Source organism: Rhinopithecus roxellana, chromosome 4 (genome assembly GCF_007565055.1).
Source record: "Rhinopithecus roxellana isolate Shanxi Qingling chromosome 4, ASM756505v1, whole genome shotgun sequence".
Lineage (NCBI taxonomy): Eukaryota > Metazoa > Chordata > Mammalia > Primates > Cercopithecidae > Rhinopithecus > Rhinopithecus roxellana.
The window spans coordinates 35,087,865-35,112,063 of record NC_044552.1 but is presented as its reverse complement, the minus strand read 5'-3'; the positions used below and the strand labels follow the sequence as shown (position 1 = coordinate 35,112,063).

Genomic DNA, 24,199 nt, shown 5'->3' with positions numbered 1-24,199 from the left:
GGCCACCGGTCAGCCCTGCGGGAAGTGAGATGCAGGGATCTCCGCCTGTGTAGACGCTGCTACCCAGTATTGAAAGCCTTATCTGGGCTGCCCCCTATGCCGTCCCCACAGGCACCCTCCGCTTCCGGCCCCCGGCCCTCATCCCAGTCCCTGGAATCCCAGGTTTTCCTTCTTGGAATCTCTTGGCCCCAGGGAACACTGCTCACGTGGTCTCTTTGCCAGTTTACGGCAAGGAAACTGAGGTTAAGAGACTGTGGGTGTCACACGTGATTCTCACATACACTGCACTCTCCCAGGCCCCTCTTTTAAACACTTTAAATGAGGTGACATTCACATCGCATGCAATTAACTATTTCAACGCGAATAATGTGGTGGCATTTGTGCATTCATAGTCCTGTGCAACCACTCACGCCATGTAGTTTCAAAACGTGTTCATCTCCCCAGAAGAAACGTGCCATCCTCACTAAGCTGTTACCCCTCCTTGGTATCCCCCAAGCCCCTCGTTTAATGGAAGGGGAAACTGAGGCCCAGAGAGAGACTTGCCAGTGGGTGGAGCTCTGATAATAAGGAATCAGGCACCCATCTGCTGCTTCAGTCCTGGGTTGGTTTTCCACCCAGCAGAGGTGACAGAGCCAGGAGGTTCTGGGACCCCATGCTTGCAGCCAGAGCCCTGCGACGAGCTTCCTCACCAGGGGGCAGCAGAGAGCTTTCCAGAACCGGCCGCGGGGCTGGTGGGAAGCAGCGGGTCAGAGCTGCTGACAAACCTCACGTGGACCCCAGATCGCTGTCTCTGTGGGTTGGGCTTGGGAATTGGAGAGGAGGCCGCATGATTGGAAACATGAAGACAGCACGGCCTGGCTGGAGGAACGGGAAGCACCATCACATTTACTGAGGACACAGATCTCCTGCCCGCTGGGCCGGGCATGCAACCACTCTTCTCGGGGTGGGGTCCGCAGGTCCAGGTTGCTCTCGGCCCCCGACCTGCCTCAGAGTCCGGGGGGCTTTGGAACTGTGCCTCCCCATCTCCACCCACCCTGGCTGGTGCCATGAGGGGACCGGATCCTGGGATCCTGTTCCTCTTGGGCAGCAGACATTGGGGGACCAGAGGAGATGATGGGTCTTCAAGCCCCACATTCAAACCCCAGCCCACCACGCACAGCCTGGGTGTTCGGGGTGAGGGAGTTGATGTCTCTGAGCCCCAGTTTTGTCACCACGAAAATGAGGCTGACATACTGGGGCAGAGTGCCAGCCCCAGGGCTAACAGAGGCCTGTTTCCTACTGACAATACCTCTTACTCCTAGGAACAGCTCCAACAACCACACACTAGGGAACACTCAACCCAGGCCAACTTGTCAGAGGCAAGTGAGCCAGAGCGACTCCATCTTGAATGGGGGCTGGGTAAAGGGAGGCTGAGACCTGCTGGGCTGCATTCCCAGGAGGCTAGGCATTCTTAGTCACAGGATGAGATAGGAGGTCGGCACAAGATACAGCTCATAAAGACCTTGCTGATAAAGCAGGTTGCAGTAAAGAAGCCAGGCAAAGCCCACCAAACCCATGATGGCCCATGAGAGTGACCTGTGATTGTCCTCACGGCTCATTATGTGCTAATTATAATGCATTAGCTGCTACAAGACACTCCCACCAGTGCCAAGACAGTTTACAGATGCCATGGCAACATCTGGAGGTTCCCTACATGGTCTCAGAAGGGAGGGCAGAAACTCTCAGTTCTGGGAATTGTCCAACCCTTTCCTGGAACACTCATGAATAGTCCAACCCTTGTTTAGCGTATGATCAAGAAATAACCATGAAAATGGGCAACCAGCAGCCTTTGGGGCCACTCTGCCTATGGAGCAGCCATTCTTTTTTCTTTCTTTCTTTCTTTTTTTTTTAGATGGAATCTCGCTCTGTTGGCCAAGCTGGAATGCAGTGGCGTGATCTTGGCTCACTACAACCTCCATCTCCTGGGTTCAAGCAATTCTCCTGCCCCAACCTTCCTAGTAGCTGGGATTACAGGCACCTGCCACCACGCCAAGTTAATTTTTTGTATTTTAGTAGAGATAGGGTTTTGCCATGTTGGACCAGGCTGGTCTTGAACTTCTCACCTCAGGTGATCCACCTGCCTCGGCATCCAAAAGTTATAGGATTACAGGAGTGAGCCACGGCACCCGGCCAGAGTAGCCATTCCTTTATTCCTTTTCTTTCCTAATAAACTTGCTTTCACTTTATGTACTCGCCCCGAATTCTTTCTTCGGTGAGATCCAAGAAACCTCTCTTAGGGTCTGGATCGGAACCCCTTTCCAGTAACAAACTTGCTCAACCTCTCAGACCGTTCCTCTCTTCATCTGTAACCAAAGACAAAGCCTCCCCCCGAGGCTCCAAAACTGTGGAGAGAACGCATGGGAAACGAGGGGCACAGAGTTGGTGTGCAGAACCGATATCACATACTGGGTGTCAAGCCAGTCCAGACCGGATCAAGCCAGTCCAGACCGGATCAAACGGGATCAAACCGGGTCGGACCGGATCAAACCGGATCAAGCCAGTCCAGACAGGATCAAACTGGATCGGACCGGATCAAACCGGATCGGACAGGATCAAACCAGATCAAACTGGATCAAACCGGATCGGACCAGATCAAACCAGTCCAGACCGGATCAAACCGGATCAAACCGGATTAAACCACTCCAGACCGGATCAAACCGGATCAAACCGGATTAAACCAGTCCAGACCGGATCAAACCGGATCGGGATCGGACCGGATCAAACCGGATCAAACCAGTCTAGACCGGCTCAAACCGGATCAAACCAGATCGGACCGGATCAAACCGGATCAAACCGGATTAAACCAGTCCAGACCGGATCAAACCAGATCGGACCGGATCAAACCGGATCAAACCAGTCTAGACCGGCTCAAACCGGATCAAACCAGATCGGACCGGATCAAACCGGATCAAACCGGATCAAACCAGTCTAGACCGGCTCAAACCGGATCAAACCAGATCGGACCGGATCAAACCGGATCAAACCGGATTAAACCAGTCCAGACCGGATCAAACCGGATCAAACCGGATCAAACCAGTCTAGACCGGCTCAAACCGGATCAAACCAGATCGGACCGGATCAAACCGGATCAAACCGGATCAAACCAGTCCAGACCGGATCAAACCGGATCGAGCCGGATCAAACCGGATCAAACCGGATCAAACCGGATCAAACCAGTCTAGACCGGCTCAAACCGGATCAAACCAGATCGGACCGGATCAAACCGGATCAAACCGGATCAAACCAGTCCAGACCGGCTCAAACCGGATCAAACCAGATCGGACCGGATCAAACCGGATCAAACCAGTCCAGACCGGCTCAAACCGGATCAAACCAGATCGGACCGGATCAAACCGGATCAAACCGGATCAAACCAGTCCAGACCGGATCAAACCGGATCGAGCCGGATCAAACCGGATCAAACCGGATCAAACCGGATCAAACCAGTCTAGACCGGCTCAAACCGGATCAAACCAGATCGGACCGGATCAAACCGGATCAAACCGGATCAAACCAGTCCAGACCGGCTCAAACCGGATCGAGCCGGATCAAACCGGATCAAACCAGTCCAGACCGGCTCAAACCGGATCAAACCAGATCGGACCGGATCAAACCGGATCAAACCAGTCCAGACCGGATCAAACCGGATCGAGCCGGATCAAACCGGATCAAACCGGATCAAACCGGATCAAACCAGTCTAGACCGGCTCAAACCGGATCAAACCAGATCGGACCGGATCAAACCGGATCAAACCGGATCAAACCAGTCCAGACCGGATCAAACCGGATCGAGCCGGATCAAACCGGATCAAACCGGATCAAACCGGATCAAACCAGTCTAGACCGGCTCAAACCGGATCAAACCAGATCGGACCGGATCAAACCGGATCAAACCGGATCAAACCAGTCCAGACCGGCTCAAACCGGATCAAACCGGATCAAACCGGATCAAACCAGTCCAGACCGGCTCAAACCGGATCAAACCAGATCGGACCGGATCAAACCGGATCAAACCGGATCAAACCAGTCCAGACCGGCTCAAACCGGATCAAACCAGATCGGACCGGATCAAACCGGATCAAACCAGTCCAGACCGGCTCAAACCGGATCAAACCAGATCGGACCGGATCAAACCGGATCAAACCGGATCAAACCAGTCCAGACCGGCTCAAACCGGATCAAACCAGATCGGACCGGATCAAACCGGATCAAACCGGATCAAACCAGTCCAGACCGGATCAAACCGGATCGAGCCGGATCAAACCGGATCAAACCGGATCAAACCAGTCTAGACCGGCTCAAACCGGATCAAACCAGATCGGACCGGATCAAACCGGATCAAACCGGATCAAACCAGTCCAGACCGGATCAAACCGGATCGAGCCGGATCAAACCGGATCAAACCGGATCAAACCAGTCCAGACCGGATCAAACCGGATCGAGCCGGATCAAACCGGATCAAACCGGATCGAGCCGGATCAAACCGGATCAAACCGGATTAAACCAGTCCAGACCGGATCAAACCGGATCGAGCCGGATCAAACCGGATCAAACCGGATTAAACCAGTCCAGACCGGATCAAACCGGATCGGACCGGATCAAACCGGATCAAACCAGATCGGACCGGATCAAACCGGATCAAACCGGATCAAACCAGTCCAGACCGGCTCAAACCGGATCAAACCAGTCCGGACCGGATCAAACCGGATCAAACCAGTCTAGACCGGCTCAAACTGGATCAAACCAGATCGGACCGGATCAAACCGGATCAAACCGGATCAAACCAGTCCAGACCGGCTCAAACCGGATCAAACCAGATCGGACCGGATCAAACCGGATCAAACCGGATCAAACCAGTCTAGACCGGCTCAAACCGGATCAAACCAGATCGGACCGGATCAAACCGGATCAAACCGGATCAAACCAGTCCAGACCGGATCAAACCGGATCGAGCCGGATCAAACCGGATCAAACCGGATCAAACCAGTCCAGACCGGCTCAAACCGGATCGGACCGGATCAAACCGGATCAAACCAGTCCAGACCGGCTCAAACCGGATCAAACCAGATCGGACCGGATCAAACCGGATCAAACCGGATCAAACCAGTCCAGACCGGCTCAAACCGGATCAAACCAGATCGGACCGGATCAAACCGGATCAAACCGGATCGGACCGGATCAAACCGGATCAAACCGGATCAAACCAGTCCAGACCGGATCAAACCGGATCGGACCGGATCAAACCGGATCAAACCAGTCTAGACCGGCTCAAACCGGATCAAACCAGATCGGACCGGATCAAACCGGATCAAACCAGTCCAGACCGGATCAAACCGGATCGGACCGGATCAAACCGGATCAAACCAGTCTAGACCGGCTCAAACCGGATCAAACCAGATCGGACCGGATCAAACCGGATCAAACCGGATCAAACCAGTCCAGACCGGATCAAACCGGATCAAACCGGATCGAGCCGGATCAAACCGGATCAAACCGGATCAAACCGGATCAAACCAGTCCAGACCGGATCAAACCGGATCGAGCCGGATCAAACCGGATCAAACCAGTCCAGACCGGATCAAACCGGATCGGACCGGATCAAACCGGATTAAACCAGTCCAGTCCAGACCGGATCAAACCAGTCCAGACCGGATCAAACCGGATCAAACCGGATCGAACCGGATCAAACCGGATCAAGATCAAACCGGATCAAACCGGATAAAACCAGTCCAGTCCAGACCAAACCGGATCGGACCGGATCAAACCCTATTAAACCAGTCCAGTCCAGACTGGATCAAACCGGATCGGACCGGATCAGATCAAACCAGTCCAGACCGGATCAAACCGGATCAAACCAGTCTAGACCGGATCAAACCGGATTAAACCGGATCACACCAGTCCAGACCGGATCAAACCGGATCAAACCGGATCGGACCGGATCAAACCAGTCCGGATTAAACCAGTCCAGACCGGATCGGACCGGATCAAACCGGATCAAGCCAGTCCAGACCGGATCAAACCGGATTCAACCAGTCCAGACAGGATCAAACCGGATCGGACCGGATCAAACTGGATCAAGCCAGTCCAGACCGGATCAAACCGGATCAAACCAGTCCAGACAGGATCAAACCGGATCGGACCGGATCGGACCGGATCAAACCGGATCAAGCCAGTCCAGACCGGATCAAACCAGATCAAACCGGATTGGACCAGATCAAACCGGATCAAACCAGATCAAACCAGATCAAAGCAGATCAAACCAGACCAGAGCAGATCAAACTGGAACAAACCAAACTGGACCGGATCAAACCGGATCAGACCAAACCCGACCGGATCAGACCAGACCAGACCGGATCAAACCGGATAAAACCAGATCACACCGGATCAAACCAGACCAGACCGGATCAAACCAGATTAGACCGGATCAAAACCAGATCAAACTGGATCAAACCACATCAAACCAGATCAAACCAGAGCAGAGCAGATCAAACCAGAACAAACCAATCCGGACCAGATCAAACTGGATCAGGCCAAACCCGACCGGATCAAACCAGATCAGACCAGACCAGACTGGATCAAACCGGATAAAACCAGATCACACCAGATCAAACCAGACCAGACCAGATCAAACCAGATCAAACCGGATCAAACCACCTCAAACTGGATGAAACCAGATCAAACCGGATCAAACGAGATCAAACCGGATCAAACCACCTCAAACTGGATGAAACCAGATCAAACCGGATCAAACGGCATCAGACCAGTCCAGACCGGATCACACCGGATCAAACCAGACCAGACCGGATCAAACAGGACCAGACCGGATGAAACCAGACCAAACCGGATCAAACCAGATAAAACCGGATTAAACCGGATCAAACCGGACCAGATCGGATCAAACCAGATCAAGGCAGACCAGACCGGAACAAACCAGATCAAAACAGATCAAACCAGCTCAAACCGTATCGGACCGGATCAAACCGGATCAAACCAGATGAAACTGGATCAAAGTGGATCAAACCAGACCGGATCAAACCGGATCAAACCAGACCAGACTGGATCAAACTGGATCAAACTGGATCAAACCAGATCAAACCAGATGAAACCGGATCAGACTGGATCAATCCGGGTCAATCCAGATGATACCGGGTCATACTGGATCAAACCAGACCAGACCGGATCAAAACAGACGAGATTGGACCAAACCAGACCAGGCTTTGTTATGCCCAGACCGTTTATTCCCCGAAGAAGACCACCAGAGTCCAGAGTCAAAGCCAAGCGGCAAGGATCTTTAATGCAAGTTCGAACTTGGTCCCTCCGTTCTACAACATACAAGAGGGCCCTGAATGATGCATGTGGCCGCTTTTTATAGCCCGATGCATACAGGATATGTAAGGTTACAGAGGTACAAAGGAATTTTTTTGGTTGCAGCATTACAACTGGTAATTGGTTAATACAATTAACAGTTTTCCATTTGTTCCCGCGCATTTAGTAAAACTACAAACGGTTGTGATCTTATCAGGGGCTCTCTAGGTGGTGTTTCTGAGATGTGTGTGTGGGGGGGATGTGTTTGTGTTGGGCTCAGGACTAAGATATGTGGCAGACACCGGTAATTAGAGCAGGACAGAGACTTTCACAACGTTTGTCCTTACAATGTCTGGAGTCTATAGATAACCTAATTAACCTAATAGGTTAGGTCCGGGGTCGATCTTTAACTAGGCTGAGGGTGCCGCCCGGGCTGTCAGGGCGCCACCCGGGCTGTGAGACTGTGGACTTCATTTCTGCCTTTTAGTTTTTTCTATTTCATCTCTTTCAGCTTAAGCCAGCATATTTTGGCAGAACAAGGTAGTGCCTCCAGCCATGGTTTTGCTTTCCACGGTTTATTACCCACAGTCACCCTCGGTCTGAAAATATTAAATGGAGAATTCCAGACATAAACACTTTCAAAGTTTTAAATTGTATACCATTCTTCTAAGCAGTGGGGTGAAAGCTGACGCTGTCTACGGTACCTGCCTGTTGGTCACTCAGTAGCCGTCTAGGTCATCAGATACACTGTGGGTATCCAAGAGCTTCTGTTCACAGAATGCTTTTTTTACTTAGTGTAACTTTTATTAGTATAATTGTTGTATTTTGTTAATATCTTGCTGCACCTAATCTATACTTTTTCATAGGCATAGGAAAAACAACACAGTATCCATAGTGGCTGTCTGAGGTTGCAACCCTGCTCTGGGGGACCTGGAACACAGGCCCCAGGTGAGGGGCTGAGATACAGCCTGAGAGCATTCTTAGCTCATTTCAGTCAGAGGTGCCTGATGTGCATGCAGTTCTGTCAGCTTTCATAAACATAACACCGTTACTCTAAAACAATGAATTCTTGATTGTCTATGGCTTTGCTGACCAAGAGAACCTGTATTCTGGCAATTTTCAAGAAGGAGCTGGCCAGGCGTGGTGGCAAGTGCCTGTGGTCCTAGCTATAGGAGGCTAAGGCGGGAGGATCCCTTGAGCCTAGGGAGGTTGAAGCTGCAGTGAGCAGATTGTGCCACCACACGCCAACCTGGGCGACAGAGTGAGACCCTGTCTCGTGGATGCAGAGATAGATTAGGTAGGTAGGTAGGTAGGTAGGTAGGTAGGCAGGCAGGCAAGCAGGCATGTAGGTAGAGAAGTTGGTAGCCGTTGCCACCCTGCTGAGTTCTCCCCACTTGCTGTGCTGGAAGCCACTCTTCTAGACAAGGATGGCGAAGCAGCTCACAGCCCCTCTGCAGCTCTGAGTCAGGGTGAAGGGAGGGCTGGGCTCTTTCCATTTACACAAAGGGAAGTCTGGATCGGCCCCTCAGGCAGATTCCTGTACTACCCCGGGTGTGTCCTTAAGGGAGATTAAAGGAAAACCTTTGTTTGCTTAATTTTTCCATGTGAGTCTTCTGTAATTTCGTTGTCATCTTGACGTGCCCCCACCCTCCACATATTTCCTCTCCTGATGAGGTCACAGAGAGGTGTATTTAAATAATCTGGGGAGGACATTATGCAGACAGACCTTGTCTAAGAGGGAGAATGTGTTGAAAGTCTTATGTGATGGGACTTAAATTTCCACTGAGAGTAATTGAGCAATTTGTCAGTGGGCTGTTTGGACTAGATCAGGTGTAAAATAGAGCTGTTAACCCATAGAAGATGTTGAACTGTTAAGTCACAGGTTTGTCATAAACTTGTCCATTGGTAAAATGCTTGCCTGTTTCTCTGGGTTTCCTAGGGACCCAAATACAATAGAGACGCTCCAATCTTGTGGGAAGGCTGTTTACTGGGCAAAGTCTGGAAAATTCATGCAGCAGGACATTGACGAAGCCAAACTTTATGTCTTCTCAACCGTAGATGCTCCTGTCGCTCCTTCAGACAAAGGTATTGTGAGTATAACAGTGAGAATCTCAGTCCATAGCCTCAGATGACATTGCTGTTTTCCCAGTTCCCCTCATGCACAGGCAGGAGCACCAGCTTCTGGCGCCTCCGTCCTTGCCTGTGATACGATTTCACGTCTGACACCCTAAACATTGGCCTTGGAAATACACTTCCCGACATCCGGGCGAGAAGAGTGTATCCTGTCATTTCAGTTTTACTGACCTGAGGCCCAGTGGGGCCAACCCACGGCAGTGTCTGGGCTCATTAGGGTAGAAGGACGATGTGGGCATGGCCCTGGCCTGGCCACGTTACTCTGTAGAGCCACTTTTGCTCACAGCATTATCAGCCTCACACGGCCCTGACTGCGTCCATGCTGCAGAAGCAGGCCTTGGTAGGAGTCAGCGTGGCTCGTGGGAGCTGGAGGTCAGGGTGTGATCTCTGGGCTGTTAGACACGTCCCTGTGGTTGAAACACGTACGTGAAATAACAGTGAGATGCGCCTGTCCCCTCCGGGACACGAGTGCACAGCCCACTGTGCGAGCTCCTGGGCGGCAGCCCCACCGTGCCTGTGGTTTGTCTTCTAGGAATGGACCACTTCTTGTACGGCCTCTCGGATGAGATGAAGCAGGCCCACAGGGAGCAGCTCTTCACCGTCAGCCACGACAAGCTCCTGGCCGTGAGCGATAGGTGAGTGGGGAGCGGGGGAGACAGCGTCTGGGATTGGAGGCCTTAACGGCACTGACGCAGAAGCCAGTCCTGGCTGACCTCGCCTGCCTTCCTCTCAGGTACCTCGGCACTGGGAAGAGCACGCATGGCCTGGCCATACTCGGACCCGAGAACCCCAAAATCAGCCAAGGACCCATCCTGGATCATCAGATGAGCAGCCCTGGTGCCCCCGACTGTGCAGGAGCCCCTGAGACAATAGGCCTCTAGAGCTGAATATGAAAAGTCAGAAATGCTACCTGCTTTTTCCAAGAATATTGTGTCATTCTTAAGGTGTTGCCACTGACTGGCAAGTCAATCTTGAGTGACCAGGAAGACGTTCATTGAAATAGTCATGCACGAAATGCCAAAGATGCACCACATAGAATTTTCACTTTCTACTGACAGAAAGGCTTGTTTTACCTCATTAGTTCTAGAATATTTATTTAAGAATCTAAAAATAAAGGGCAACTCTGACTTAACCTCTGCTTGAGTCATTATTTTAAGTAGCATTTAGGGCCTTTACTAAAAGAAGTAAAATGAAAAGGTACACAAAGGTGTCCCATGTCTGCCTGTGCTGATTCATGAAACTCGATCACACCGAGGCCCTGTGGGAGCGTCCTCCTAACAGACGGAAGTTCAACGGGGCGGCTGGATGGAAGCAGTCCTGAGAAGCAGGTGGGCTGGGGTGAGTAAGCGCTCACTTGTCTTTACAGAGCCAGAAAGGAAAGCCTCCACGCCAGCTCTTCTTGGCCGTTGGACTCTGATTTCCCAAACAGCTTGTTTTTGGGGTCTCCTCTCCCCCAATAGCTCTCCACCCCCGCTTCTGAGGCACAGTGTGGTCTCTTGCAGACTAGAGCTAAGAGGCAGAAACGCTGTCCCTACAAGAGGGGGGCCCGCGAGGGTGGCAGGGCTGTCACCCCAGCACCCATGTCTATTCTGGCAAGAGTCATCAGAGAATTCCAAATTAGGTCCCAGCGAGGACCGTGGCTTGGACTGGATGAGAAACTGGCTATCAGATTTTTCGAACCCCTACCTTGGTGGTTTTAACATGCAGCTAGGATTGCAATCAAGAGGCCTAGTAGATAAGATTCATGTGTTCTCTTTTACTTTCTAAGGAGAGCAGGAGCCTGGGGTCGAGGCCCAGGGTCCTGGCCTGCTGCTGTGGATGGAAACTGACACATGGCAATAAACACGGCGTTCCCTTTGGCCTGTGTAAACAACTGGCTTTTTTCTCCTTTTATGAGTTGTGCATAGTTCAGTGATCCCTACTAAAAATATTTTTATAATCTTTGCCCACAAAAGTGCTGAGAAAACCATTAGTAGCCACCCATAGATTGAGATTTTAATCTCCTACTTAAAAAACTAAAACGGAGGACTGTTGCAATTGTAGGCATACATTTAATACACACATCTGAAAGCATGAGACACAGTCCACAGACAGCATGCACTGGAGCTGGTGGGGTACATGGGCGGTGACAGGTGCTTGCTGGTTAGGTATTAATGTCAATAATACTTTAATAAAGTGCTGACAAATAACTTAAGTGTTACAAAAACAGATGGTCCACGGTGAGTCCAGGTTGCAGGCACATGCAGGCAGGACTGGGTCAGACGCTCCAGGGCTGCACGTGCTCTAGCTGGCCTGAGTCTGACACGTCGTAGCTGGCCTTGTACTTGGCCAAGATCTTCATGAGGGGCCGCAGCTTGAGCCACCACTGTTCTTTGGGAATCCTGTGCCTGTGGAGGGAAGAGGGGACAGCAGTGAGGCTGAGAGATGCCATGGCCAGCACAGTGAGTGGTCTTGCCAGAAACACGGGGTTTGTAGGGTCGGCTGAATCAACTAGATGATAAAGCCAATTTCAGGGTCAAATGAAATCATTGTTTTTATATTTCTAAAAATTCTTCCCAAACACCTAGTGGTGGTTTCTTATTGTTGTTCTTTTGAGACAGAGTCTCACTCTGTCCCCAGGCTGGAGAGCACAGGTGCAATCTCAGCTCACTGCAACCTCTGCCTCCTGGGTTCAAGCGATTTCTCCTGCCTCAGCCTCCTGAGTAGCTGGGACTACAGGTGTATACCACCACACCCGGCTAATTTTTGTATTTTTAGTAGAGATGGGGTTTCACCATGTGGGCCAGGCTGGTCTTGATTCTCTTGACCTTGTGATCCACCCACCTAGGCCTCCCAAAGTGCTGGGATTATAGGTGTGAGCCACCGTGCCTGGCCAAGACCTAGTATTTTTTAACTGAGCTTCAGAAAAGCTAGTTCTTCAAACCCCTGAATGAGTTGCCAAAAGCAACAGCAATGGCCATTCCCCTGTCCTGTACTCACATTGGCTGGGTTTGCTAAGGCAATAAAACTCCGATTTACTCAAAATCCGTTTGCTTCCTCAGCTCTGCCACAGGTTGAAAAATAACGTTTCTTTTGCTTATTCCCAGCACACAAATGGAATCATCAGTGGTCAATTTTTTTCCTATAAAAGATTTAAAAAAAGATTAACAACACCCTGTCACATGGGCAGGTGGGAGAGCAGAATCATGGGGCGAGATGAAAAGTGAGATTCCTGGCAACCATGCTGAACCTGGTCTGGAAGCCCCGGGGAGGCCAAGAATGGCCCAGAACAGCCAACAACCGCGCAGTGTGGCCAGTGCCCCGGCCTGGACTTGTGCAGCTCTGCTCTTGTAGGATCGCTCTGATGCTTTCCTGGAAAGCAGCTTTTGTTTTTCCTCTCAGTGGAGAGAATTTTTCACTAAATAGTGGAATAGGGAAATTACCTTAAGAAATTGATGCTCACGAATACACACACTGAGGTGTAAGAAACATCCATAGCTAAATTAGCAAAAGAAAATTGATGTAGAGAGAATCAGTTCTTCAAAAAGACAAACCCATTGAAACTATTCACATCACTGTTTTTTGTAGACTGTCATTCTTCTAAGTCAGACATTGGCAGTGATAATGGTTTGCCCTAATAAAAGCACACATCTGGTATGACTGAAGAAAGTTGGGGAGGGTGGGGGCGAGAAAGATGCTGGCACAAATAGCCACTCAGGAATGAGTGGGGACCAGCCACGTTGGAACCATTAACAAGAGTATTATACAAAATGTCATGTTCTTTTAAACTTTTCAGTTTATCTAAAGATTTGTTAGAATATGTAACTTACAAAACTGATTTAAGGAAAAACATGCATAGTTCTACAAACATAAACAACTCATTCAGCAGCCAAATCTTCCTCAAAACTGGAAGTTCTGATGGATGGAGTCACAAGGAGGTTGTCCTAACAAACACCCCAAAAATAGAAGGCCCCACTTAAACTGTGAGGGAAACTGTGGGCTGACGCTCAGGATCTCCAGAGCAAAAAGCCTGCACAAAAGAGCTTCAGGTTGAATCTAGCAGTGATAAAAGAGAACATGTCACCCACACCCAAGCTGACCTTATCCCAGAAATCCAAGGTTGGTTAAATAGCAATGCTCAGAGACCAGCACGAGTTAGAACATCACATGCAGCTCAGTACTGAACTGAAGAAGGAACCAGCACCCTACTTCTCCCCGATAGGACACATTTTCACCAAGGCAGACTGCCTCCCTCCCCAGACCCCTTATCTCTGCACTGGGCCTCCTTGAGTTTTGCAGTAATCCACTCCACAGCTCTGGCAGAGATTTTGGTTCCAAAGTTTCTATCAAATGGAGAGGGTGCCCCACCCTGTTGGTGGTGAGAGTCATATGAAATGTCAGTTATACAGTAACACTTTGCTGTTCAATAGAAATGATGATTTCTATTTCACAGAATTCACGTTTTTGTTTCCAGGTCTTTATGGATAGCTGGAACAGAACAAAACAAAATCTGTGTTTCCTGTAGCCTGAACTCAGTCTGTTAAGCAAAAGTGTCAAGTGTTCCCCCTGCCCAGTCAGAGGAGGATTTTAATAAATGGAACGAGTCAACTAACAGTCTCCAATATTTTAAAATCTTCAATCAGGATTTCATAAACTCATCTGGGGTGGGGATGGGTCGCAGCTCTAAGAATCTGATAACCGTTGTGGATTCTTTAACAAAATCACACATACGCCTACTATTTCATCATCATTTCAGGGGATTCATCAGCTCTCTGGAATAAATTCACGGACTCTGGTTTAAAAGTATAAAGAATAGGAGGTGGTGAGGAAGGAGTGTGTGCGAGTTAGGATTGCTGGACCGCTGTGTCCCAGGCTCAGCTCACAACACGCGTGTGCCTGCATGCAGCTCATTCCAGTTCATTCTGATTTGGTGGTGAGAGTCAAGTATATTACATGTCTGATAATCCATTTTAAATCTTAGGAAGCTCCAGTTTTTAACTTGATGAAGTGTTTAATTTGAATAAGCATTTCCAAGTAATGGGGTTGTCACTGTTTTCGTGAAAGCTGACAGTTCCCTAAAAATCCCCATTACTCAAACCTCACCAACAAAAGAATCCTAAAGCTGGTAATGTCTGGCATGACTTAAAAGTTTAGATGTTTTGGCTGGGCACGGTGGGGATCACGCCTGTAATCTCACCACTTTGGGAGGCTAAGGTGGGCAAATCACCTGAGGTCAGGAGTTTGAGACCAGCCTGGCCAATGCGGTGAAACTCCATCTCTATTGAAAATACAAAAATTAGTTGGGCATGGTGGTGGGCGCCTGTACTCCCATTTACTCAGAAGGCTGAGGCAGGAGAATCTCTTAAACCTGGAAGAGGTGGAGGTTGCAGTGAGCCAAGATTGCGCCACTGCACTCCAGCCTGGGCAACAGAGCAAGACTCTGTCTCAAAAAAAAACGTCTACCAGCTAACTGGGTGTATACGTATACTCCAGATTGTTTTGTTGTATAGTGACAACATATGCAACACAAAATGCGACACAACAAACCGACACAGGATGTTGATTTCACCTAAGCCCAGCTAACAGGGAGTGATGAAATCTCGTGCTGTCTTGCTCTGTCCCACCCAGAACGCAAATCATCCCTGTGCCCTAAAGTCTCCATGGTGTGGAGACTGCCCCTGAGTCACTCAGTAGCCGCCTTGGTTATCAGATAGTTATCTGTACCCCCCTCATGTATACAGGGGGTGGGTACTATCCCTAGTTTCAGGCACCCACTGGAGTCTTTGGACACATTCTCTGAGGCTAAGAGGGATGACTGTATTTCCTTTTTCCTTCATAAACATCAGACGCTAATTAGAGAAATTATTGTGAGATATCTAAAAGAGTAAGACTATAAAGCAAAAATTTTAGTTGTCTAAATGCGGGCAAGTCTTTAGAGCAATGCACCACGACTCTCTTCTGCATCTGCTCAGTGTGTAGTGACTCCAGCGGTAAAGAAATTACTACTCATCCAGCCCAAAGTCACAGACCAGAATCTAAGAACCGCGGTGTGACGGTGACCGTAAGATCAGCCCTGGTCTCTCACTCACCTGAGCACAAGGCCCCTCTGGATGGTGGTCTTCATTTTCTCCGTCAGGTGCTCCACACTGGACTGGAAAAGAGCATTTTGTTAATCAGACAATAAACTTCTGCTAAGCACCTACTGTATGCCAGGCCCTGCAGGGTGGGAAGTGCCAACCACGCATGGTGGTGAGCACGGCCAAGGAGGCTGCAAGCTCTCATGGCTCGGGTCTCAGGGAACCTCCCCTAGGCGGGGAGAGCACGTCTGCAGCAATGAATGTCGAGCACAGGGCACAGTGTGCAACCCTCACGGGGGCCACTCGAAACGCCTTCTGGAATCAACACGGTCCCTCTGAAGATGATAATTCCGTGACTGGCCTAGTGCTCATTCATGGCTCTATTGCTCCTTATTTATTTTCATGACGATGTTCTCTCAGTGCTCTCAGAGGAAAGGAGCGACCTGTGGCCTTTCTATGGAATCTCCTGTGACGACCTGATGAACAGTGTCTGACCAAAGAATTTTGTAGAGTCTCATTCACACAGAGATTTCTTAAGGAACAGATTGTCTTAGAAAAGAGTAACATCCTATATCAGGTCATCTTGCGAGGATTACAAGAGGGAAGTAATTCTCTAATGACTCATCCTAAGAAAATGGAGATTTTTTACATCTAATCAATCTGTCACTGGGCACGGTGGCAGAATTTCACAAAGTAGGAGGCTGGGTGCAGTCGCTCATGCCTGTAATCACAGCTCTTTAGGAGGCCAAGGCAGGTAGATTGCCTGAGGTCAGGAGTTTGAGACCAGCCTGGCCAACATGGTGAAACACCGTCTCTACTAAAAATACAAAAATTAGCTGGCATGGTGGCAGGGTGCTGTAGTCCCACCTACTTGGGAGGCTGAGGCAGGAGAATCACTTGAACCCAGGAGGCTGAAGTTGCAGTGAGCTGAGATTGTGCCACTGCACTCCAGCCTGGGTGACAGAGCGAGACTCCATCTCAACAACAACAACAAATCATAATTTCTCTTCTTAAACTCTTGCCAGCTGGAATGCTGGTGAGGCAGGATCTTTGGACAGATTTCTGAAATACAGTCATGAGTCACATAACAGGGGGATATGTTCTGAGAAATGCATTGCTAGGTGACTTGAACCTTGTGCAAACATCCTACAGTTAACTGTCACAAACCCAGGAGGCAGGGCCTGCCGCACAGCTGTTGTTCCTGGCTACAAACCTGAATGTCTGGGACTGTTGAATACTGCAGGCAATTGTGTATCTAAATATGTCTAGATGTAGAAAAGCACAGTAAAAATAAATATATATATGTATATAATATATATATTTAATATATATAGTCTTTCTATAAAAGATAAATAACAGTGCACCTGTTTGGGGCAGCTCCAGTATCATCTTATGGGACCCACCGCTGACAGAAACATCGCGATGCAGTGAATGACTCCACAAGTATTTAATTTCACACAGTGAAGAAATTCGTGATTCACATGTCACATAATTAGTGACAACACCAAGGCCCTTTTTACTTGATCTATTTGGCTCAGAAACAAGTAACATCCTAACCTTTTAAAAGACAATGGTGCCGGGCACGGTGGCTCACGCCTGTAATCCCAGCACTTTGGAAGGCCAAGATGGGCAGATCACGAGATCAGGAGTTCGAGACCAGCCTGACCAACATGGTGAAACCCCATCTCTATTAAAAATACAAAAATTATCAGGGCATGGTGGCATGCACCTGTATTCCCAACTACTCGGGAATCTGAGGCAGAAGAATTGCTTGAACCTGGGAATCGGAGGTTGCAGTGAGCCGAGATCGTGCCACTGCACTCCAGCCTGGGTTGCAGAGCAATATATAATATTATATATTTATTTATATAACTAACTAAAGACAATTGTTCAAGTTGCATTTTATCTACCAAGGCCTGTCATCCTGCATGGAGTTTAGCAACTTTGAACACTGCAGTGTCCAGGCCTGGATTCTGCTGTGCCGTCGAAGCAGGGGCAGACCCCAGGGTCGGTGACACCCTTCCTTAAAAGAGCCACAGATGCCAAGAAACCACGGCCGTGTCTGTGTCAGTTTAGAGGCAGATGCAGCATCAGAGGCCTCAAGATTTAAAAGAAGCTGCAGCAAGCTTCAGAGCCAGTCACAGACGTGGGTGGTGACTGTCAGCGGAGGCACTCAAATCGTTTGTGACAGAAGTGAGAAAACATTAACTACACAACAGACTACATCAAAAAAACAAGCTTGTGTTTCACACACGAGACTAGAAGGTGTCCTCAACCAGGCACGTCCGCCATCACCTGACACTCGGGAGAGGCACCTGGGCGATGCGAAGGGCATCAAGCGCGGCATGTTCTGTAGCACCTCCGTCTCCATGCCCCCTTGAAAAGCAAACCACCCTAGACACGATGTTTCACTCCGCAGCACTGACAGGATCCAAAGGGGACGGTCCCCCAAGGCCAGCCCCCGTCACATACCTGCAGATCCCTGATGTCGAAGGGCTCTTCGAAAATGTATACAGCAACGGCTCCAGCCGCGAGCCCCCAGGTTGGCCAGGTAGCCACAGTAGCCGCCCATGGACTTGATGGTGAACACGTGCCACTTGGTTCCTGCTGGCGGACTGCTTGATGTGGTCACAGTCACTCCAGCCCAGGGTGCACCCACCATCGCAGAGCTACCTGATGAGTGAGTGCAGCAAGGCCCCCTACTGTGCCTGAGCATGCAGTCCCAGCATCGCAGAGGTGAAGGGTGTGCAGCAGCCGGGATGTGCCCTCGGAGTGGGTGTGAACATGCCCCCACCCCACCCCACCACGGCAGCCACCTGGAGGTGACCTCAATGACCTGTGGTGGGGGCCTGGCCATCTGCCACTCCCTTCTCCCAGGCCCCAAAGGAGGAGACTGAAAAGATGACCCCACAAGCCAGCTCACTCCACGCTGCTCTCTGACTGTCCCTGCTGAAGCAGCTTTCACCAGACACAGACACCATTAGGTGTGAGCTGAGAAGTTAGGGGGCTGTCACCTGCCAGCTTAGTCCACGGGGACAGCTGTGATCTTCTATTTTCTTCTGCTAAAGCTCCCTGTGATTTTAGAGCTGTGGCCATCTTCTATCCATCGGTGAATGTTACGTATGTAGAAACTCTACTCAAAGGCAGACGGTAGTTCTTAGACCCAGTCACCTGGGGAAGTCTTTCGGATGCATAGGCATCAGGTCCCAGAGCGAAATGTCTGCCATCCGCCCTCCACGAGGAACCAAACTCAGCGGGGAGAAAAACAGCAGAGAAATGCATCGGCCGCCTTCCCACCCACACACCAGTCTGGGCTGCAGCGCCCTCTCCTGGGACTCTGCAAAGCCTCTGCCTGGGCCTTAGCTCCCACCCCGGCACCCTGCAATCTGTTCACACAGACTGGAGACCCATCTATAAAAAACGTTAATCTGATCCAGTCATTCAAAACCCTTTGCTCACTTCAAGTACACGTCAAGCCTTTCTCGGGAATCCCTGGCCCCACCTGCTTCTGACACCAGGTCCCACTCTAGCTCCAGCCACCCCAGGTCCTCCTGGGGCCTCTGGATATGCTGGACGCTGTGTGCATCACATTCAGGCACAGTGGTGGGTGGGAGAGCGGCCCCCAAAGGAATCCTGGTCCTAATGTCTGAAACCTGAGAATGTTCTCTCATGCGGTGATAAAGGTGAATCCTGAGGACTACCCAGGTGGGCCCTAAGTGCCACCACCTGCATCAGCAGATGAGGGGTGCAGAGGCTGAAGGCCCTGGAGCAGGATGCTGCACACCCATATGGGAGGAGGCAGTGCCAGGGAACAAGGCATGCAAGGCCCGCAGCTCTGGGCACCTGAATGGGCCATGAGGGACTCTCCTGGAGCAAACACTGTGGCCTCAACCCATGGCTCCTGCCCTCCAGAGCTGTGCGAGAGTGAGTATTATTTTCCAGCCCCAGGTGTGTGGTCAGGGTCACAGCGGCCACGGGACACACACAGGCACCTTCCTCAGCTCTGACCCAGAGGGAAATGTCATTTCCTCATGAAAACGCCGCCTGGTTTCTAGGATGGCAAAGTTCCCTCTGTCAGGGGCTCTCGGGGCACCCCATGTCCTCTCTTCATAGAAATCACCCCGGTGTCTCTCCCTGCAGTTACCTTGTGGTTATTTGACTTGCAGTCCTCACTAGGCTGCAAATTCCATGAGGGCAGGAACTGTGGGCTGGACTCACACCACTGCACCATCAGCAGGACCTGGCCGAGCCCCCACAGCAGGCGCTCAAGAAATGCTTGTCTCTGAATGACATAAGCAAAGTATTCTCCAGCCAGCCAGCCAGCCATCCGGCCATCCATCTGTCCTGGTCAAGGGCTGATCCTGCAGGATTCCCTAACCGGCCTCCATGGGACTCGGCCAAGAGTAAAAGCATGAAGTGGGGGTGTGGACTTGAGACTGGGAGCCACATGAGAGTCTATACACCAAAGTTTAACACCCACTGGGAAATTTTCACTTGAGCACTTCAGATGAAATTTAAAAGCGCACTTTGTTGAACAAACACAGGCTTGATTAAACCATTCCAACCTATACTTCGTTTCTTTGGCAGATTCTTTTCTCCCAAAATAATTGGTTGATGTATTCAAAAGAGAACATGGGCTCTAGTTAGAGGGCCACTTTGCATTGTGTAGAAGCCGAGATGGGGAGAGAAACAGACAATGGGAAGAATTTCCATCTTTGTGCTTAGGAAGGACAGAGAACAGAAACCTGTCAAGGGTCCAAAGAGCCCACAACTGCCTTCTTGAAGGGCCAGTGCAGAATTCTGAGGATTTCACTGTTCCACCTGTACTGGGTCTCTCTCTAATTGCGATCTAAGACTTAAGATGCCGTAAGGCTTTAAGACTTGCCCTTTGTCTTAGACAATCCTGGGCATGGGAAGGAAAATGTGGGTGGGGCATCAGGACTCCCAGAGGCACAAAGCCTCATGGGTTATTTTTCCAACTGAATCTCCCCTGCAGCCCACCCTGAGGTGGGGAATTACTGTCACTCATTCAAAGAATGACATCAACCGCTTAATGACAAAAGAATTCTGTGGGTAAGCAGCTCTCCCGAGAGGCTGATTTGTGCCTGAGCATGTCCGAGTTCTGGTCGCGAAAGGCTGCCGCTGTGGGTGCGTGGAACAGCGCAGCCCTGACACCTGATCCACACCCCCGACCGTGTGCTCCTCTGAGTGTAAACGCAGTGACAGCTGGAACGGAAGAGTCTGCCTCTGCTAGAGCTCAGATACAGCTTTCCTGAACTCTCTCCTCATTACCTAGATGGCATCTGAAGCCTGAATTAGCTTCTAAAAATATCAAGTCACTCTGACGGTACCTCAGGCAATTAGTCAAAGTAGCACTGACAAGAAGGCAGCCGATCCCAAGCATGGCCCTGCGTGGACAGCAGCTGTGAGTGGCACTCATCAGGAAGAGCGTGTGACCTCAGCCATTCTTACCACACAATGGGATGTGCCCAGCAACACAACTCCCTGCAAGGGCACACACACGATCTTGCTAGGAAATTCCCCAAGGAGTCCCATGGGAGCGAGAGCCCCAGGCTACAGTTCAAATACCACCAGCACTTTGCTCCATGGGTGTGGTGTTAAGAAACATAAATTGGTGGTGAAAGATAAGACAGCATTTGCTACAGCGTTAAGGATGAAAAAACCCCCTGACTTCTCTGTGAGAACCACCTTGCTCTGTGAATCTGCATGGAGGTCAGTCTTCCCATGACTGGTATCCCTAATGGCAGCCGAGCCTCTGCTGATGTCGGTGGCCAGACGTGGCAGGGGGTGGGGGTCCCTTCCCTGCTACAGCAAGGGACCTGCAGCAAAGCACAGCCGCTGGCCAGGGTAGTCCTGTGCTGTGTACAGGGTGCGAGGGTGGAAGCACGTGTGGACATCTACAAGGTGCTAAAGGAGAGCAAAGCCAGCGATGGCCAGACCCTAACAGCATTCAATGAACAGGAGTCAAGCGCGGGGCCCAAGGAAGTCCAGGGAACTAGCCGTTGCCAACCTCTGCAAAGAAAGCACATCACCAGGGAACGCGACAGGGAGAAGCCCAGGAGAGAGATGGCCCTCAGCTCGAGTGGGAGGCACAGGAGGCTGCAGCCGACCTCACGGCTCCTCCGCTCCCTTCCCTGGAATGGAACTCAATTCTGAAGGAAGACCCAGAACAGAACTGCTGTTTTCCGAGGTTCTGTGCCAAGCTGAACTAAGGAGTCTCCAACTGGGCTGGGAGTTTTCATCGCAAACTCTGGAGCTGGTTTGGACGTGAACATCTAAGGTAAAGGCCAGTGGCTGCTCTTCAGGAGGCACCAGGCGGCCAAGTCACTGACGTGACCCCACGTGCCAAAGGGGCCACCGTCCAGTCTGCAGCTGAGGACCCTCTCTGGGTCAGCTTATCAGGGACAGGAGGGGCCACCATGCGGGTGTCAGCACCACGCCCATGACTGGAAGAATCCACTCCTCCCAAAGCACATGTTGGTGAAACTGCCTGCCCAGGAGGGCATGATTACGGCACTCTAAAGAACCTTTCGTCTCACCAGGAAGGCTGGGGTTCCAGGGAGCAGACCCCGGGGGCACGCTCACCTCTGACACCTCCTAAAAAAAAGCCACTTCCTAAAAAAAAGCCACTCACCTCTGACACTTCCTAAACCTGCCTTCCCGCAGGTGCTCAGGGACGTCCCCACGCCAGCCCCGTCCACCCAGAACGGCAGCAGGGCTCAGGCAGCCAGCACCTGGGCAGCTGGTGAAGCAACCCCGGGGTGAAAACGTCATCCCAGGCACCGACTTCCCGGAGCCCCTCAGCAAGAAAAACAGAGGTGGGACAGAACCGAGGGCTGACTCGAGGCTGGGGAGCCACAGACGCGCACAGCTCAGTCATCGGACATGCTCTGCTGTGGACAGAGCCCAGCCCAGGGAGAGGCCAGCACCGAGATCCTCGTGCCGGCTCCACGGGCCAGCGTCCTCCAGGGCTGCAAGTTTGTGGTCACAGCTTCAGAATCGGGTTCCAGAATCAAAGACACACCAAACTGTAAAGCTGCCAGGACAGCAGGGCCCAGGAGCAGGCTCAGGGGAGGACCAGGTAGAAACCCCACACACAGCACACACGTGTGCATGCTTGCTCCACACATGCCACCCCTTCACCCAATACTATACAGGCAAACGCATCTATGCGCTCCATACACACCCTCAAATACACTCACCAAATGTCATGCGTGTACACACTCCACACGCCCTCAAATATACACGACACACGCATGAACACTCACTCCACACACACCTGCTAAATACACTCACCACACATGCAAATACGTGACACACGTGCACACTCATTCCAGACATCGCACCCCTCACCAAGTACACAGGTGCACACATCCCCAAGTCCAGAACCTGCAGACTCCACAAGCTTTGGTTTCCCCCACTGTTTCTCTCATCACATGAGATCCACACACAGGTGTCACTTACTGACATCTAACACCCGGGGAGGCCCTTAGACAGAACTGCAGTCACAAGTTGGCTTCATTCAGGCATTCATCACCAGCCTCCTGAAGCCACCTCCTGTCCCCACGGGGAGGGGGCCGAGACCACAGACGTCACTGGGCTTACAGATCCCCAGGCTGGCCACCCAGCGAAATCAGGAGGGCTCGGCCACGGCCCTGGAGGGAGACGGGTACTGGCTCAGGTATGCGGAACATGGGTCCTCATTTCCATACGGCATCACCTACGACAGCGTCAGGTGAAAGCCAGCTGGTTTGGCATTCCTGGGATAGACAGTCCTGGAATTACAAGGGAAGCTTTTTACTCCTTCCCTCTGACCACATGAGGTCCATGGTCCCACCCCGCCCTCACATCTAACCCTGGGAATCGGAATCGGTGACTCCTTGTCCACCTGAGGACCACCCAAGAGGACCCACACACCTGCTGCGACAGCAGCACCGCACCTGGTCCGCAGGGGAGCAAAGCAAATCCCACCTTTTGACTAAAACTGGATTACCCCGACACTGGCAGCCTGCAGTGTGTACATATCATCAAGCCCCCACATCTGCGGCGCCACCTGCAGGAGGAACACAAGCCCTTAGTCCCGGGTTCTCACGATGGCCTGTGAGGTGGATGCTGGCACCTTCTCATCTCCCAGTGGAGAGGAGAGGAGAGAAGGCCAGGGCCAGGGTCAGAGCTGGCGTGTCAGGAGGGTCAGGGTTCAAACCCCATCCGCCTCACAAAGCAGCCCTGACCGTTCGAGTGACTTCTATCATCAGCCTTAAAATCTACCACAGTTACCAGTAATTCTGAGTGCTGTTCCTTACTGACGTCATAAGCAAACATTTTGTTAGAAAGATTCTGCCAAATCTGCTTTCAAAATCCTACGTTAGGAAATGTCTAATGACAATCTGAGCTATGAAATAAAGCACACATTTAAATGAATCCCAAAATGACTAGCACGAAGGAAGTTGTAACTTGAAGTGAAAAATATCCTCTAATGACATCAGCCAGAATTATCTTCAATCATTACTGATCCCATATGATTAATGAATTATACAGCATCATCTACAGATATGAACTTAAAACCATTAGCTGAATGTGCATTTCAACACAACCAAAGTTCTGCTTTCATAAGCAGCACGGGCGTCTCTGGAGAGAATTTTAAT

At 50.7% G+C, this 24,199-nt stretch overlaps 1 protein-coding gene and 1 pseudogene across 3 annotated transcripts; one reads left to right on the top strand and one right to left on the bottom strand.

Annotated features, from left to right (window-relative positions):
- Positions 1-7,904: 7,904 nt before the first annotated feature.
- LOC115896979 (presequence protease, mitochondrial-like) lies at positions 7,905-10,593 on the top strand. Of its 2 annotated transcripts, XM_030929360.1 has the most exons (4): positions 7,905-8,292; positions 9,284-9,429; positions 10,010-10,112; positions 10,211-10,593. In XM_030929360.1, the coding sequence occupies exons 2-4, from the start codon at positions 9,354-9,356 to the stop codon at positions 10,356-10,358; spliced, it is 327 nt and encodes a 108-aa protein (XP_030785220.1). In that variant the 5' UTR covers positions 7,905-8,292; positions 9,284-9,353; the 3' UTR covers positions 10,359-10,593. The 2 variants fall into 2 exon arrangements, with proteins under 2 accessions (XP_030785220.1, XP_030785219.1); XM_030929359.1 differs by lacking the exon at positions 7,905-8,292 and having other exon boundaries at positions 8,618-9,429.
- A 983-nt stretch (positions 10,594-11,576) lies between these two features.
- Positions 11,577-23,293, bottom strand: LOC104675251 (annotated as a pseudogene). Its single transcript, XR_004056937.1, has 4 exons — positions 18,548-23,293; positions 18,006-18,206; positions 15,546-15,607; positions 11,577-11,864 (listed from the first exon to the last, which is right to left on the bottom strand). The product of XR_004056937.1 is annotated as an ATP-dependent 6-phosphofructokinase, platelet type-like (transcript).
- Positions 23,294-24,199: the final 906 nt, after the last annotated feature.